Raw genomic sequence first — 16,100 nt, 5'->3', positions numbered from 1 at the left:
AAAGATAGAGCGATAGACCTGTGTGTGGAGGGGTTAAGTAAGGAGCGCTATGGAGGGGAGAGCGAGCTTGAAACGAGGAGGGGGTGCGAGAGAGAGGCCCCCGTCACACGTGCATCCCCATTTCGCACCTGCGAGCGAGCGAGAGAGCAGCGTGCGTTCGTCGCAGAACCGCAGGGATGCATTTCACCCTGGCTCTACGGCTCGCGTTGAGCGCTGAGCTTGTGCACGTGATGCGCGCGCAGCTCCCCCACCACTCGCGATCCCCTCCCTCCATCCCTCCCCGACATCCCCACCCCCCACCATCGGCGACGGCACGACAGGCTCGTGTGGCGAGCAGCGTGAGCCGCGACCCGCGCGACTCAAGCACTACCACACCAGACCTCGAGGAGAGAAGTCGTGTTTTTCTTTTGCCCGAAGCTCAGTCGAGATCCGAACTATAACCCCGCGTGCCTTATTCATCATCATCATCATCATCATCGGCGTCAACGATCACACGTATAAAATTGATATCGACGAAGAAGAAGTAAAATCACACGGGGATATCCCAAGTTTTATGCAGTACCGTTCCGGTTTCGTCGACCGATTGTTCATCCGCAGAGAAAACGAAATTTTTCGGTTTAACGTTTTTGACTCTGTTTCGTTTTGTTGTTGTTGTTGTTTTTATTTTTATTTATTTTCTTTTTTACTTCGCTGCGGAACAGTTTTCCGAGACACTACGAGGGTTGACATTTGTACACTGAGATTCGAAAGGACAATTATTTCGCCGTTACGTCAACTCCCGTGTTACAACAACGACGATAACACTGTGAAAAGTTTCGATTCTTATTTTCAATCGGCCATTGCTGTTTTCGACGATAACGAGAAGCGCAGCAGAAGAAGGAGCATCGATTAACCGCAGAACGAGGAAAGTCCGATTGTTACTACTCTTTCCTTTTGGCGCTTGATCTTTAACTGTTTCTCTCGCTATCTCTTTTTCTGACATCGCAAGTTCGTTGCACCGTTGTCTGTCGGACCGTCGCTGATTCTTCAAGATTTTACGAAAATTCGATGGGAAAACGTGTTGAAAGTAAAGCCGAAGAATCCGTACCGCCGTCGACGTCGAGAAACAAATCGAACAGCGTCTTGACAGCTTGATCGAACTCGCGACTCCCGATCTGAGGAAGAAAAAGTGATCGACGATTCGAAGCCAGCCCGAAGTCAAGTGAAAATAAACCACCAACAGTCGTTTCCGGAAGTTGAAAAATCCGTCAAGCGAGAGATAATCTCGAGTAACGAAATACGTCGAGGAAACAGCACCTATGGACAGAGGACCGTTCGAAGACCCACCTTACGCGGGATCTAAACGTCGGTATTCGGAACAGTGATTTTTCCGAAGCGAAGTGATATCAAAAGATTACATAGATAACCCGCGTCGTTTGACAAGTGAAATTCAAAGAACGCTATTTCAGAACATAAGAAAGAGTTATTTAAAAGAAACACAAGAGATAATAATACAAATCACAGGGTTTTGACGGACAATATAAACAACATCGAAATCCGTATACCGTATAGATCGCAGTTTTCATTGACATTGTATTCCAAGTGAGCAAGAATAAAATACGGCCATGGCGGTACCGTTTGCGTTGCCGAGTGAAGATGAGGCTGAAGCTCAAGAGCGACGCCTTCAAGGTCTCCTGCTGGATGTTTACGGCATCCTGCAACAGGTTATACGGGCGAGGAGCTACCAGAATCCAGGACAGAACCGTGAGTTTATTTATATACATATAATCCATGTACTGTTTCGTCCCCGTTTCCGCGAAAACAACGACTAAAAACATCGAATTTTGGAAGTAAACACCGGCCCGCCTTCTCTTTCGTCGGTTGAATATTGCGGTTGAACTGTCAACGGTAAACGGTGTTCCAAAACAAAAACAAATCGCGAATTTCGAATTACGAATTACGTGGAAATAAGAGCCGTTCCAAGTCTCCGGCACGTAGTTAACGGTTATCGATGACGTGTACCGTTGCTGATCGCGATCATCGTCGGTTGCATCAGGTTGACAAACGGCAAACAAGATCCTCAAGCTGCCGGGTTAGCCGGATGGGGAGAAAAGGATCGAGAGGAGAGACGACGCTCTCCTCGACCACGTGGGGGCCGTGAATCACCTGTAAAAAATTTCAAACACGGGCCCGGTTCAAAGTACCTATAATCCTACCTACATTCATTCCGAGCCACGTATATACGCGTATCGGGGTCGTTGTTTCATTTCGTTGACCCGCATTCCACTCTCGCGACTCTTTGTAACATGCTTGTAGTTTCTTGTGACGTGACGCGGACGTCATCACGTTATACCGCCAAATTAGGCGCATGATATTCCTAAGCGGAAACATGACGAGGCTGGAGTTACTAAGATTGGCGTAACGAAACATTGGAGGGGGGGATTACTATTTCGAAAATTTATAGTGACTTTGAAGTAGGTAAGTCTTTAAAATACGAATAAGTTTTGCGCCTTATTACGATTTACTGCGTTTCAGGCATCCCTGCAATTGTGAAATAACAATTTTTTCGAAAAGTACATCATTACAACGACGTTAATAAGTTTAGCCGACGGAATCGGATCTTGCAGTCTTATCGAAGAAAATAAATACGCTAATTTTATGTTCTTTTAGTTGCAGTAAGCAATGTTGTGGAATTTGAATACTTCATTTTTACATCAGTTTCAAGTATCGCTTTCACTGTCTCAAGTCGAGGATGAGTTTGATCATATCGTGTAGCCGATTTATCGCTAACTTTGTTATCAAGTTTTGTCGCTGCTGCTTTGATGAAAAGTTTTAATCACGAAATGCTCGTGAGTATGGTAGAATGTGCGACATATTCTAACAGTCAAGAGCTTGCGATATTGTGATTTTCCTCAAACATGAAGTCTAGTTGAATAGCGTAAACGAGGTGCTTTCAAACTGACGCGAAATCTTGATTGATATTCTAACAAAGTTTCACCGTCGCATGAAATTCTGTCATTCACACCATTCAATTTCGGGACTATACAAATGTTGTATAGTTCATAGCTTTTTTATAAAACAGGATTTGTAGTTGATACGCTTACGATTTTTAAGCAAATGATCGCGATCGCATCGCAGAATTATCCCTCGTATGATTTTTCCCGGAATTTTTTTATTCCAAATACACTCAGAAGAAACTCAGCGAGGTCGAAGTTAGTAACGTCCATGTTACGTAACATGAGAGAAGCGTTCATTATTGTGCAATTTTAAAATGATTTTCGAGAAGTTGGCTTTTCAAGTTTTGAGTAAGTTTCGTTTATTATGATTTACTAAGATTGAGACAGTTCTTAAGGTGCGAAGTAACGATATTTCGTAATTACACATCATTACAGTAACGTTACTACCTTCAACATCACGAATATCGACCATGTTGAAGTTGGTGACGTTATCGGAACGATTTATGCTGAGGAAAAACCGTTATTTCGCGATTTTGGAATTTTTTAAAATTCTGTAAATCGTAATAAAACAAAACATACTCATATTTTGAAATCTTCGTTCCTTCAAAGTCATTGTAAAAATAAAAAAATTAGAGATTTTTCCCCCCAATGTTTCGTTACAATAACGTTACTAACTTCAATCTCGTGAATCTCAGTGTTTGGCCTGATTTCAATCGATCCGTAGTATCTGAAACTCGTGATAAAATTCGCTCTCATCATAATCTTCCGAAAGGTAGGAAATTTCAGTAAGAAAGTTTGAATCGAAACTTCCTATGAATTCATACGGCAGACTCTTCACTCTGTAAAATTTACACGCCAACAGTTAAATGCTCCACTCTAAGCAACATGTCCAAACTTAAGAAGTTGAAACCTGGTTACAACGCGCGAGTAGTTTTGCTGGGAAAAGTTGATGTCAAATCATCCGTTTCATCGCTTCCACGATTGGTCCGGTTCGTAATGAATCCATTGTCCATCACGGGTGATCGGATGACGATTAACGAACCGAACTTGTAGGTACTCGTCACCGTCCAGCTTCTCTTCGCCAGTCTATATAACGTGAACTCGAGTGTCACAGAAATGAACGGTTTTGGGTCTCCTCGTCGTCATCGCTACACGATTCGCGGTCGAGGAACCCAGCAGATTTCGCCGATCAGCAATCGGCACGTTAACAAACGTTGTGCAATGAAATGATCGCCGACAACGAAGGGCATGGAAGCTCGTTGCCTTCGCCGGTAGTGTGGGCGTGAGGAACCAGCGCGGCAGACGTTGTCCGACCATGACCCTCTCCGTCTTTCTCTCTCTCTCTCTCTCTCTCTATCTCTCTTTATCTTTATCTTTTTCTCTCCCGAGGAAAGGTTCTTTCGAACAAGTTGGTGACCGCGCGCTGCGGTATTGACCATGTGCACGTAGCCGTTTTGGTCGCTAACAATCAGCTAAGTTCACGCCATTCCAAGTCGGATGATGCAAATGGCGTGATCTAGCGGTGCGACTCTTGACTGCTGACGCGGAGGAAAGAGAATAGGAACCAGTGGATACGTCGTTATTCACTATGAGAGAAAGAGAGGAGGGGCGGAGAGGATTCGGTGGAACAGTGCAGCAGCGTGGCCCAGCTCGAGACGACGCGAAGCTCGACCTTCGAAGGTCGCTGACCCGCGAACGATGGCGCGAAATTCAAACTCGCTCTTTGTGTCGACCAAGATTCGAGCCCTCCACGTGATGTAATTTGTAGATCGGTTCGTATGGGGCGGATAAAAATTCTGGAGAGGCGGAATTTGACGGTATAGTTGACGAGCCTCGTAGCGACGGCCTTTTTTGTGATATGAATTTTTAAAGACTGTCGGAAACGTCGTATTTACCATTTAAAAATCGTGATTCATTCTCGAACTCGCCTCGACGCTGCTCCTCCTCCCGCTTTCTCTACCGATATTTTCAATATGATAATTTATGTAAATTCAACGACCACGGCGGGAAGAAACGACGGCGCAAATTCGATTCTTCTTATAGTCTTAAAGACAAAATTGAAAGATCGACGCCTGCTCGAGGTGCGATGAATAAGGTAATGTTCAATTTTATCTCGAATTTTTTGATTTTTTTTTTTTTCCACTACCTTTCTTCCGGACATCGTTTGCAATATCGAGCGTAATCGCGATTCGAGACTATCGATTCTTAATCAGGCGGGATTTTCCTCACAAGGATTATTGTACCGCGGTTTTATACCAGCAGCGAGGCGAGAAAAGCGAACGCTAACTTTGCTCGAACTGTTGCATCAGATTCAGTGTGCGTAGGTATAGCGGTTTGATATATTAATAGAAACAGCTGTGCGCGACACACCGATGGCAAGTTTTGCGTAGGATTCGCGTATCGGTGTTACACGCGTAATATTGCAGTATGTACAGCACAAATCGTGCGCGACGAGAGCGACGAAAAGAGGAGAGAAACTTGAGAGGGAGGGAATAAATGCTGTTGCGGGAAGAGGAATAATGAAAGTTTTTAAGAAAATAAAATTAAGAAAAAAAATGAAAAATTGAAGAAGAATGAAAACAATAAAAATTGCAACAAAACCTCTGCAGCAGCAGTGTCTATTATTTGCCCAAGTGCAAACTCTCTTGTGTGTGCGTGTGTGCGACAAACTGCTCTGCTGCTATGTTTACGTACATGCATAAGCGGAAGTTTCAGTGACTAACTGAAAAAATTAAACCCTCGCCTCGTGCAACGATTGATTATTACACACCTACGTAACCGTACGTTCGTAAATGTGTGTGTGTGTGTCTGTGTGATCGCTGCTGCTGCTGTTGCTGCTGCTGTACGATGACCCACTACGCCAGCCGTACAACTCGCTACGTAATCCGATGCGTCAATTAATGCGGTGTTTATATCATTATATTTATTATTATCACTTGCGATCTTTTTTTTTTTTATACACATTTTTTTTTTTTTTTTTTCGTCTTTTGTTTTGTTTGTTTTTTGACTATCTTGTGCGCAGTGACATATTCGCGTGATTAGTAATTTGATTTCATTCACTTTTATTTGACCTGAAGAATGAGAAGAAGAAGGAGAAGAGATAACTCGTAATATGTTTCATTCGCTTCACGTTGATTCATTAATTGAATAACTTCTCCAGCACAATTTGATCTGATAAAATATATACGAAAAATATGAGATAAGAAACAGAAGAAAAGAAAAGGGAATTAAAAATTGTGATGTAACCACACCGGGTGTGACTCAACATTGGCTTCTTATCTTTTATCTATATAAATAAAATACACCGTAGCGTTTGATATATATATATATATACATATATATGTGTGTGTGTATAGAGATAACAGGTTGGTGTATAAAATATGTGTATAAAACACGATCTTATTTACAAATATCCATAGCATAACGAATTGTCAGTTAACAATCAGTTTTATCTACAGCGTGCGAGTTCGCCAAACTCTATAATTCTTGAGAAATAAATCGCGTCGAGTATTAACTCAAATGTAGTCAGGAAATGTTTGGGTTATTTGCCAGCTCTGTGTGTCATTAGAGTGATCAAATTTTCGGGGGATATCCACTGACGGTTCCCTGACCTACATTATTCAATTCTAAACCCACGCAAATGATGAATAATCATTCCTGTGAGTTACAGATAGTGGGATTTTTATTTGTGCGCACATCAACGTCGAAAGATTCATGTATTGGTGTTGGAGAAGCTAGAGTTGTTTTATTTTCATTTTCATTTTTCATTCGTTTACATATTTTATACCTCGTAAGTATCTATATACGTATATACGTTCTTTGTATAAAAAAGAAACAAAAAAGGAAAGAAACAGAAGAGCTAGAAACACGAATGAATAATTCAATTCTGTTCGGGGGTTTATTATTAGTTTGACTGAATTATATTTTGCACGGCGATTCGATACGGAAGAATAATACACCGTGTCTTATATAATTGAAGAGGAGAATTAAAAACTGCTGTATACAGGTACCATTTTTCCTCACACAAGAACTCAACCGATAAATAACTGCAGCAAAAGAAAAAAGAAGAGTTATTTTCGTTTTCTTTTCCTTTCTTTTTCTGTTCCAACTTTTGGCTGAGGACACTTGCAGTTTTTTTTTTAATCGCATCAGTCACTCGCTCGCTAAGTACTGCAGTGTCTACCCGCGTTAAGTGTTATTGGTATAAGTATATGTATATACATATCCGAGTGAGTATGTAGGTACACAATCGGTTTCGATTGCGGGAATGATTCGTATCTCCTTGAGGTTGAACGTTCTTTGTACCTGCATTGGAAAAATCGACTGCGTAGTTCGTTCGTTTCTCGTCAACCGTGATAATTTTCAACGTTGTCGTTGTGAAACGAAAATTTTCGATTACATTATTTGTAACAATAAAATTTACAAAAAAAAAAATAATAGAAACCAAGTTACAGTTTCGTCTGCCACGTCTAATATATTGATTGTCCCTTTAGCTTCTGCCATGGAGCAAATAAGCAAGAACCTGTTACAAAAAAAAAAAGTATTCGACAATTGACCAAGAGACGTTGATATTGAAAAATTTAGGGATGCTGTATGCGGCAGGTGCGCCGCTCAAAAATAAAAAATGTAGAATGTTACGCGCTGCGCATGCACACAGTTAACGGCGAAAGTGTATATTATACGCGACTTCTTAACGGCCTTGAAGTTGGCTACTGCAGTTCTTTGTGCTTTTCTCCCTACTTCCCCCGATCCAACGCTAGGCTGCCTGCCTCTCTGCAACAACCGATCTCGATGCAGTCACTTGCCTGCACGCTCTCCAGTCCAGTTCTCCTCCTCCTTCTCCTCCCCCTCCTCCTCTTCCTCATTTTCCTTCTCCTTCTCCTTCTTCTCTGCCTGTGATCACAGTTAGCTCATTACTGCTGTATTTACATGGCTAACCTCCGCACACAAGTATAGGTGAATGAGATATGTCGCGTAGTTGGTAGAGCACACGGGATATAAAATCCGAAGTTGGATTACCCCTCTCTATCCGTCTCTCTTTGAAGTTATCACAACATTTACAACTCTGTAACGTGCGTGTGCGCGACGGACAGTTTGACGTACTTTTTGCCTCGCTGCGAGAGCTAGTTGCCGCCAACTCTCGCAATGGGAGAACAGAAACACAGACAATCGTTTGCCACGATTTTCGTTGAAAGAGTATAATTATACGCGATTGTGTGTGCGCAGGTCGTGCACAAAGGAAAGGGTCTGCTGGTGCGCACACAAGCACGCTTCTTGTTATTTATCTCTGTTTCTTCTTTCTTTTTCAATCACCGTTTTAGCCTCTTTTTCACTTACGTTAGGGTTACAGATATTACACGTATGTGTACAACATGTATATATATATATATACATATATATACGCGTTGTGTGTACAGTATAGGTAGTATCATAAGCTTGTACGTGCGGCTTGTAAGACACACGAAGCCAAAGTGCACATGCGGGTGCCTGCCACGTGCGTGCTGGTGCACTTTTTGCTCGACTTTTGTTTCGCTTGCCTTTTATTGCCGCAGTCATGGTGCCGCTGACGTTGTACTTCCACCAACGCAACTCGTTCACCCACTCCCTCGGTCCTTAGGGTTCATGCATTGGGTTAGTTCGCGTCACGTTGCGGCGAAAGCTCTCTGGCTCTTGTACGCGGATTAAGGGTAACGCAGCACTCCTACCATTACCGACAGAGGAAACTCATCCTTTTTCTTCTTACGTTAAACAAACAAATTAACGGAAAGGGTTCGAATTTCGACGGTGCATCGATCTTTCGTCTAGCGTACCTCGATATTGCACGAAAACAGTCTCACGATGGCTCATTTTACTCATAATTCTTTTCGGAATTGCCCGAAGTATCTCAACCACACATTTTTTGATCCCTGAAATGGGGGAATTGCGAGAATTGTAACACGTGCGAAAAAAACCACACATTTATCTGATGATTTTCGGGACGCGAGTAACTTTTGCGAATTCTCCTTCCGTTCACTTGTTTATTTAATATACGAAGAAAAAGAGTAAGTTCGCTCAGTCGGTAAAGGTAGGCGTACTGCGTACCCTTAATGCGGGAGAAAAAACGCTTTAAAGAAACGAATTGCGATGATCCAAAAAGAGGTAAGACGAAACCATTATCCACGACTAATCGAAAAATCACAGCATCAACCTGTTGTAGGTATGCGTGTTTCGATGATCGTAGGTATGTATTATACATGATGGAACGTGCGGTGTCACCGAGCCCAGGACAAAGAACCGTGTATTCCCGTGTACGCGATTTATGGGGTGTGCGTAATCGCCGCCGAGTTATACGATGAATCGATTTGTGTGTAACGTGTCGTACTTAGCGTATGAGCGGGTGTGGGTGTGTTTACACATATCTCCGAGAGGCATAAACCTTCTATTTACAAATCGACGCAACTGTGAACACAACAGGCAGCAGCAAAAGCGGCAGTTGAAGCCTGTGTAGTAGTAGTAGGTATATATTATAAGTAGTATGACGGTGTCGTGGTGGCTGTATCGCAGAAGTCGTTGCAGAGCTGGAGTTGCACAAGTGAAAGAGAGACGTCGTCGATGCATGCGGTGGTGTATTTTCTATGATCTTAAATGTCAAGGATGGATTTGGACTCCGACGTATACACCAGGCAGTATCTATCGTGCAATGTGCGTTACATGAAATCTTGCAAGATTCTCGCGCGAACAGTAATATACAAAGATCGTGGAAGTAACGGGAAAGATGGAATTGAAGATGGGGGTGAAAATATTGAAACGATAATTATGTGAAGGAAAAAACGTCTTATACCGATCATTGCGTCAGATGCGTGGAAAATTGGTGGTGTGGTGGATGTTAAGGACAAGCGCCGAGCTCGCCAGCTAGCGCGATAAACTTATCTTCTACTTTTTCTTTCCTTTCCTCTCCTCTCTTCTCCTCTCCTATCCTTTCTTCTCTTCTCTTCGCTGTGTACATATACCTTGCCTGCCCGCGCACGCTATCGTGCAAGTTTGACGACGAGACGGCAGCGGGTAGCGCTCGAATCCGTCCTCTCAGTTTACTCTGGAACTTTAGATAAAGCGGTAGCCAGGCGAGACTCGCTGTCTACAAACTCACTGATTGTGTGAGCCAAAGCCGACCTCATCTTCGTCCTCGTCCTTATCCTCTACCTCATTCTCAATGTGCTTTACAAACAAAGAACCTCATCCAAAACCCACCACCATGTATCATACTTACGCTCTGTATACATGCATATATACCTACTCGTTGAGCATATACCGTAACGCTTGTGCAGGGCATGCAAACACCAAATATGTACCTATCCTCATCCGAAACTGACCCACCGTCCATCGTGACGTTTTGGAATCCTCGAGCCCAGAATCAGTTGGCCCTTATACACAATGAGACAGATATACAAGTAGATGGATTCGGATCCCTGAACATGACCGCGACTTTCTTTCGAAAACTACTTCTGCCGCGAAAAAAAAAATGGAATGAAACACCACTTCTAACGAGCCTCGTTCTCTTCTTGTGATTTCAGACCGAGTTAACCGGCGATCCGGCGAAGTTCCAGGACCGCGAGAACCCCCTGTAGTCCTGGTGGACTCGGACCTTTCCCGTCTGCCATTGCCGGACCTAGTTTCATCGGCCATCGAACAACTGCCACTCCCAATGCCCCAGGTCACAGCCTCGGCTCCGAGCAGCCCGACGAGGGACGTTGCCTTTCAATTCCCAGAGCTGAATCCCTCGGCTCCTGTACCCAGCCCAAGACCTCGTCCACGGAGACGACGTCTAGTGTCCGAAAACTCTGCTCTGAAGAAGGAACAACCGAGCACCAGTTACTACCAAGCACCAAGCGATGAGAACGAGTGGGCAAACGTTGGTGCCAACCTCAGGAACATCGCCGATGACTTTCACGCATCTAAGAACACTGTAAGCCCGCAGATTGTTTTTCAAGTCCATTTCTCGCTGTGGGGACTCTTAAATCGCGTGCGTTGGACATTATGCCCTTCGACCTGGTCACACTTGTTTGCAACAGTGCGATCCGTACACCTTATACCTACTTTCGAAGTTGTACAATGGGATGGTTAGTTCTTCGATTGCGTCACGGCAAGGACCCGGCAATCGAGTGCTTACGGAATGGCTAGATGCACTTTCGATGTCGGACAGCGGCGAGCGTCTTCTTCCTAGTCCGGCAGTCGGTCTTTCACCCCGACTCACTCACGATCAGGTGCGGAGTCGTCGTTTTTGTCCGACGACAAGAATCGCTCGCGGAGGGTTTGCCGGGGCGTGAACTTACGGCCATAAATGCGAATTTAGTTATCACCCTCTGATCCCCGGGGCGCAATAAATATCCCATGGTGGCAACCGCCGTTCCGGTGTTGCGGTGACCCGCGAATCCCACACTTTGTCAAAGTCTCTGCCGCAGCGACGGGGTCGTTTGATCAAATATGTATCGAGCTCGGTCAAGACGCGAGGCCCGTCTCTCTTCTCACCCTTGATAAAATCGGATTTTCTCTTTTCCCGCTTGTTTGCGGTAGTGGATGAAGAAAAAAAGAAAGAAAGAACGAACGAACTACGAGAGGACGGGTGGTGGGGTGGAGAGATTAACGACGATCCGCATCATCCGTCTGACAATTGGGGATGATGAAGTTTCCAAGGTACATCTGAGGATTGCGTATAAAACTCGATCTGGCTATGAACCAATAATTGAGGAATTAAGTGCGTCGTCGTCTAATTGAAGAGAGGGGAACACTTCACAGCTGGAGTACCTATGCAACAGTAGGGCCAAAAGAAGAAGAGATTTTTCGATTAACAATCTTCCCTCCCACAAAAGAAAAGGGTGCCGCCTCAAGTCTCGTTTAATTCCGGAGACCGTTAATCCAGAGAGACTCGGATCTAACCAATTTCATCAGAAGTGTCCTTCTATCTTGAGATCCTCTTTGTGCTCAGTCAACTTCCTCGCTGCTTTCTGTGCACCTTGCGTTCTTATTCCGCACTCGGGAGTTTCTCGTGTAACTGCTAAGTGCACGCTGGACGGATCTCGGGTGTTTCCGCACTTGTCTTAACAACAATTTTCACCACACCGTGCACGCGTGGAAGTCTTCCGATATTTTCCTCGGCTATTTCAGAAGTCGTCTGTATGTATTTACGACGCGATATCTAGGAGGGATCGCTGTAAATAATTAACAGAAAGTTTCACGGCTTTTTCTCCCCCCTTTTGATGTGTATTACAGTATTCGAGGAGGGAATAGAAGCGGCCCATAATTCTCGGTTAATGCGAAGCTTCGTTTCCACGTGTAGAAGCGTGATAATCTTTTCTCGGACGGTGTGACCCGGCCGAATGTTGTGGGGTGGTAGGCCAAGTCGGTATTCTCGATCGGGGCGAAGGGTCCTGACCAGATATTATGGTTGGCCATAAAAGCACCGCCGGAGATTGGGCTCTCTCCGCCTTCTATTCTTCTTATTTCTTTATTTATTATACCCATACCCTCGCGTGTATATAGATTAAGACAACGGCAATGGACATCGGAAACTAAGAATGGGGTCAAGATATAAGTCCTGCTTCCCCCGAATACTGCACAAAGGGAACTCATCCCCCAGACATCGCGGCGCATTTAATTGCCCGTGTTTAATTCTTTCATCGTAATACGTTGTATACACCACAGCGATGCGGTGGTAAAAATGAAAATTGATCATCGATGGCAGACGAAAAGAAAAAAAAAAATGAGAAGAAAAGGAAAAAAAATTCATCAAACTTGGAGAAAAACCGTTTGCGGAGTTGAAAATTTGATTATCGAAAATCTCGTCGATATTCGATCCGAACGTGAAATCAAACGGCCCTCAATAATCTTCTCTCTTCGTTTGCTTTGCTGTTTTCCAGGATTCCGGTGCCGAGAAATCGAGTCTACCGGTTATCGGGAACGATGAATCGTCGCCGGATAGTTTTTTGTCACTTTTGATCCCGGCACCGCTTCGGGAGACGCTCTGGACGACAGTCGCGTTGTATTTGGGATGGCGATTGGTCTCCCATTTGCGATAGAACCCACGAGCAGCGGTTGCGGAGAAGACTGCGTCTCCTTACGCCGAAATGTTTGCTGAATTTAAAATTTTTTTCTTCATCAACCGCCAGAGGACGCTCTTGGAGAATGAGAAGACGGAAGAGGAGGATGAGGAGGAGGAGGAATAGAAGAATAAGAAAAGGAAGAAGAGCCGGACGTGTTGAGAGGCTGCACGCAGCTTGGTCACAAATCTCGGATCCAGGTCAGTCCTAGCTCATGACCATGATTCCTCTTCGCCGCTGATAATTAGCGCTGGCGAGTTTTTATACGGAGGAAATAAAGCCGGCTATAATTAAGGCGATTTGAAAATCGTGCGCTATCGCGAAATTCGAATTGCGAGATGTGCCGCTGGACGCGGGCCGAAGGACGGTGAATGAAATGACAAAAAAAAAAAAATAAATAAATAATTAAATCAACGAGTAAATAAATTGATGAATTAAATAATTGAAGCTTATTAAATAATTGAATATAAGCGAATAAATGAATTGCATTACGATATTATTGGATAACAAACGAACTAGGGATTATAGCAACCATCGGATATATAATGTTATTATTGATATGAGATAATACGGATATAATTGTATAACCATCCCGATTTATATACATGAGTATATTTTAGGCTTAGCGAACGCGAATATTACGCGATTATTATTATACGTTTCTTATATACATTTTAAAGGTGCGTTATTAAGTACCTATAATTTAATTTATATTTAACGGTGAGCAAAAAAAAATCTCTCTCTGGAAATAATTCGCATTCGGTTTTACATGATAATATAATATACGTCACGTTGTTTCCACTCGATCATATTTCGCAATCTTTTTTTCGTTTATTTTTTCTTCTTTCATCACCTCACCGAACAAATAACGACTGAAGCCAAAAGTCGTCTGATTTTTATACACGTTTTAAAAAGTTTTCTTTTGCTAAGAATACTTTTTTATCGCGTGTGCGATCGAATTGATGGATTTTTGCTTCTTTCGCGACTTTTGGACTCGGTTTTTCGCGGTGCTTACAAGGTGGTGAGAAATAATGCGACGAATTGGTAAAAACAATTAATCAACGAATCTATGCACGCGATTGTGTGTCTTCTTTACGCTTGTCCGTCATCTTTTCTTGTTCTCTCTTACTCGCGCTTTACGTACAGAAAAAGTGAACGGAAGGGAGAGAAAGAGAGAAAGAGACAAGAGTAGAACGTATTGCGTACCAAACGGTGAAAATGAACAGCATTTAAACATAAAAACACACAAATGCTTGCCCGTGTATAATAATTTCAAATCTCCTCATTAAATTTTTCACCGCGAGTGGTTACAACAAGTATATTTACTTGTCTCCGATCGAATAAAACAATGGCAAGATCCAAAGAGGACTTTACCGAATAATCAAACGATGATCTCATTACGAATAAATAAAATTTAATGATTAATTAATTGACGAATTAATTAATTAATTACATAGACGTACGTACACATGTGCATAAATTTTCTTTAAATAGTTAAAATTTATGTAGACTTGTAACGATCATATGCCCTCTGTTTCATAATTTTTCGAACCGCTTCCTAGTTAGTTTTAAAATTTTCGTATGCACGTATAACAAACAACGTGCATTTTATCCAAAACAGTTCAAGCGATGCGCGAAAATTCGCGCGACATAAATTAGCGAATTCGAAACGAACGAAGAGAGAAAAAAAAAAATTACAAACATTCATTACAATTCAATCAATGTGCTTAATTTCCATCTTGTGACAATATTTGACAGAAGGGCGATCGAAAACACACCAATCGGCGTTCGGTGTTTAATAGTAATAATAATGATAGAAATAATAACATTCATAATAATAATGACATTAAATAATAATCTTTATAACGGTAATCTTAATTGTAATCATATACGTATGTACGGATAGACGTTCTTGTATGCTATATCGACATAATGATACGGTATAACGTAGTAATAATAATGATAATAATGATACACGATGTGCATGATAAAAAATGCGCGTATTACCCGTGATTATCAAGAGCAGCGAGCGTAGAAGCGTCGTAGTCGCTACCCCTTTACATCGTACGAATATACATGTGCAGGTATGCGTATATAAACAAACATATGACACATACGTGTACATATATACGCTGTGTACGATTATAAATATATTCCACGGGGAATCTTATTTGTATATAAAAAAAAATAAAAATTACCGAATAATTGTGGGAAATTTAAGTATATAAAATCATTGTGTAGGTAAAATCGTGTAATTCGAAATTTAATGATATAATGTTGATACGGGTGAAGGAAAAAGGAAAGGAAAGGAAAAAATCAAGATTGCGCGCGCTTTCTGTGTGTGCGTGTGTGTGTGAGTGTGTGTGTGTGCATAAAAGTACATCTATGCATATTTAGAGCAAGGAGGAATGAGGAAAGATGAATGAGAGAAAAAATAAAAATAAAAAAAAAAACAAAAAAAAAAACGTAAAAAAACAACAAAAAAAAAACACATGAACAATCGTATAAAGTAATAAATGAGTAATAAGTCGAGGTGTAATAAACGAATAAAATAGATATCCTATAATTGATGTAATGTAGAGACCGAGGATCGCAGCATCTGATTGGCTAGCTGCGAGTCCCGTGGACAGTTTTCAAATGATCTCCGGTAGATTAGCTATTAGTGACGACGCTCATCTCCAGCGGGAGACTGTGTATAATACCTACCTAATTTTGGAGTGGCGTCTAATTATATTATATTATTATACCTATGTCATTTTGTACGTATTTTGAGATTTTCTTTTTTCTTCAGGTTCACTTTTTCCACTGTTTATCACAACTTGGATTTGAATCCTTTGCTCCACCGTATTTGGTTTTTCTCAGTTGTTTCCATTTTTTTTTTTTCTCAACGTGCAACGTTTTGTACAATCAATAGATTGCTTTCAAAACTTTTGCATATTTTTACAAAGATTAGCCTGCTACTAACGTCTTTTTTTTATATTCCGAATCCTGTAAGAAAGTAATATTTCGATTATTATAAAACGATATCCCGATTCGGAATATCCAATTTCCAAATTGTACAACTAATCAAGTTAAATTGTCCCGCATCGAT

The 16,100-nt window shown here is 42.1% G+C and overlaps 1 protein-coding gene across 1 annotated transcript; it reads left to right on the top strand.

Moving 5' to 3' along the window:
* Positions 1–369: 369 nt before the first annotated feature.
* Positions 370–15,502, top strand: LOC124305171 (uncharacterized). Its single transcript, XM_046764282.1, has 3 exons — positions 370–1,743; positions 10,487–10,878; positions 12,830–15,502. The coding sequence occupies exons 1-3, from the start codon at positions 1,605–1,607 to the stop codon at positions 12,986–12,988; spliced, it is 690 nt and encodes a 229-aa protein (XP_046620238.1). The 5' UTR covers positions 370–1,604; the 3' UTR covers positions 12,989–15,502.
* Positions 15,503–16,100: the final 598 nt, after the last annotated feature.

Source organism: Neodiprion virginianus, chromosome 5 (assembly GCF_021901495.1).
Source record: "Neodiprion virginianus isolate iyNeoVirg1 chromosome 5, iyNeoVirg1.1, whole genome shotgun sequence".
NCBI classification, from domain to species: domain Eukaryota; kingdom Metazoa; phylum Arthropoda; class Insecta; order Hymenoptera; family Diprionidae; genus Neodiprion; species Neodiprion virginianus.
This window is presented reverse-complemented; position numbering and strand designations above follow the sequence as displayed.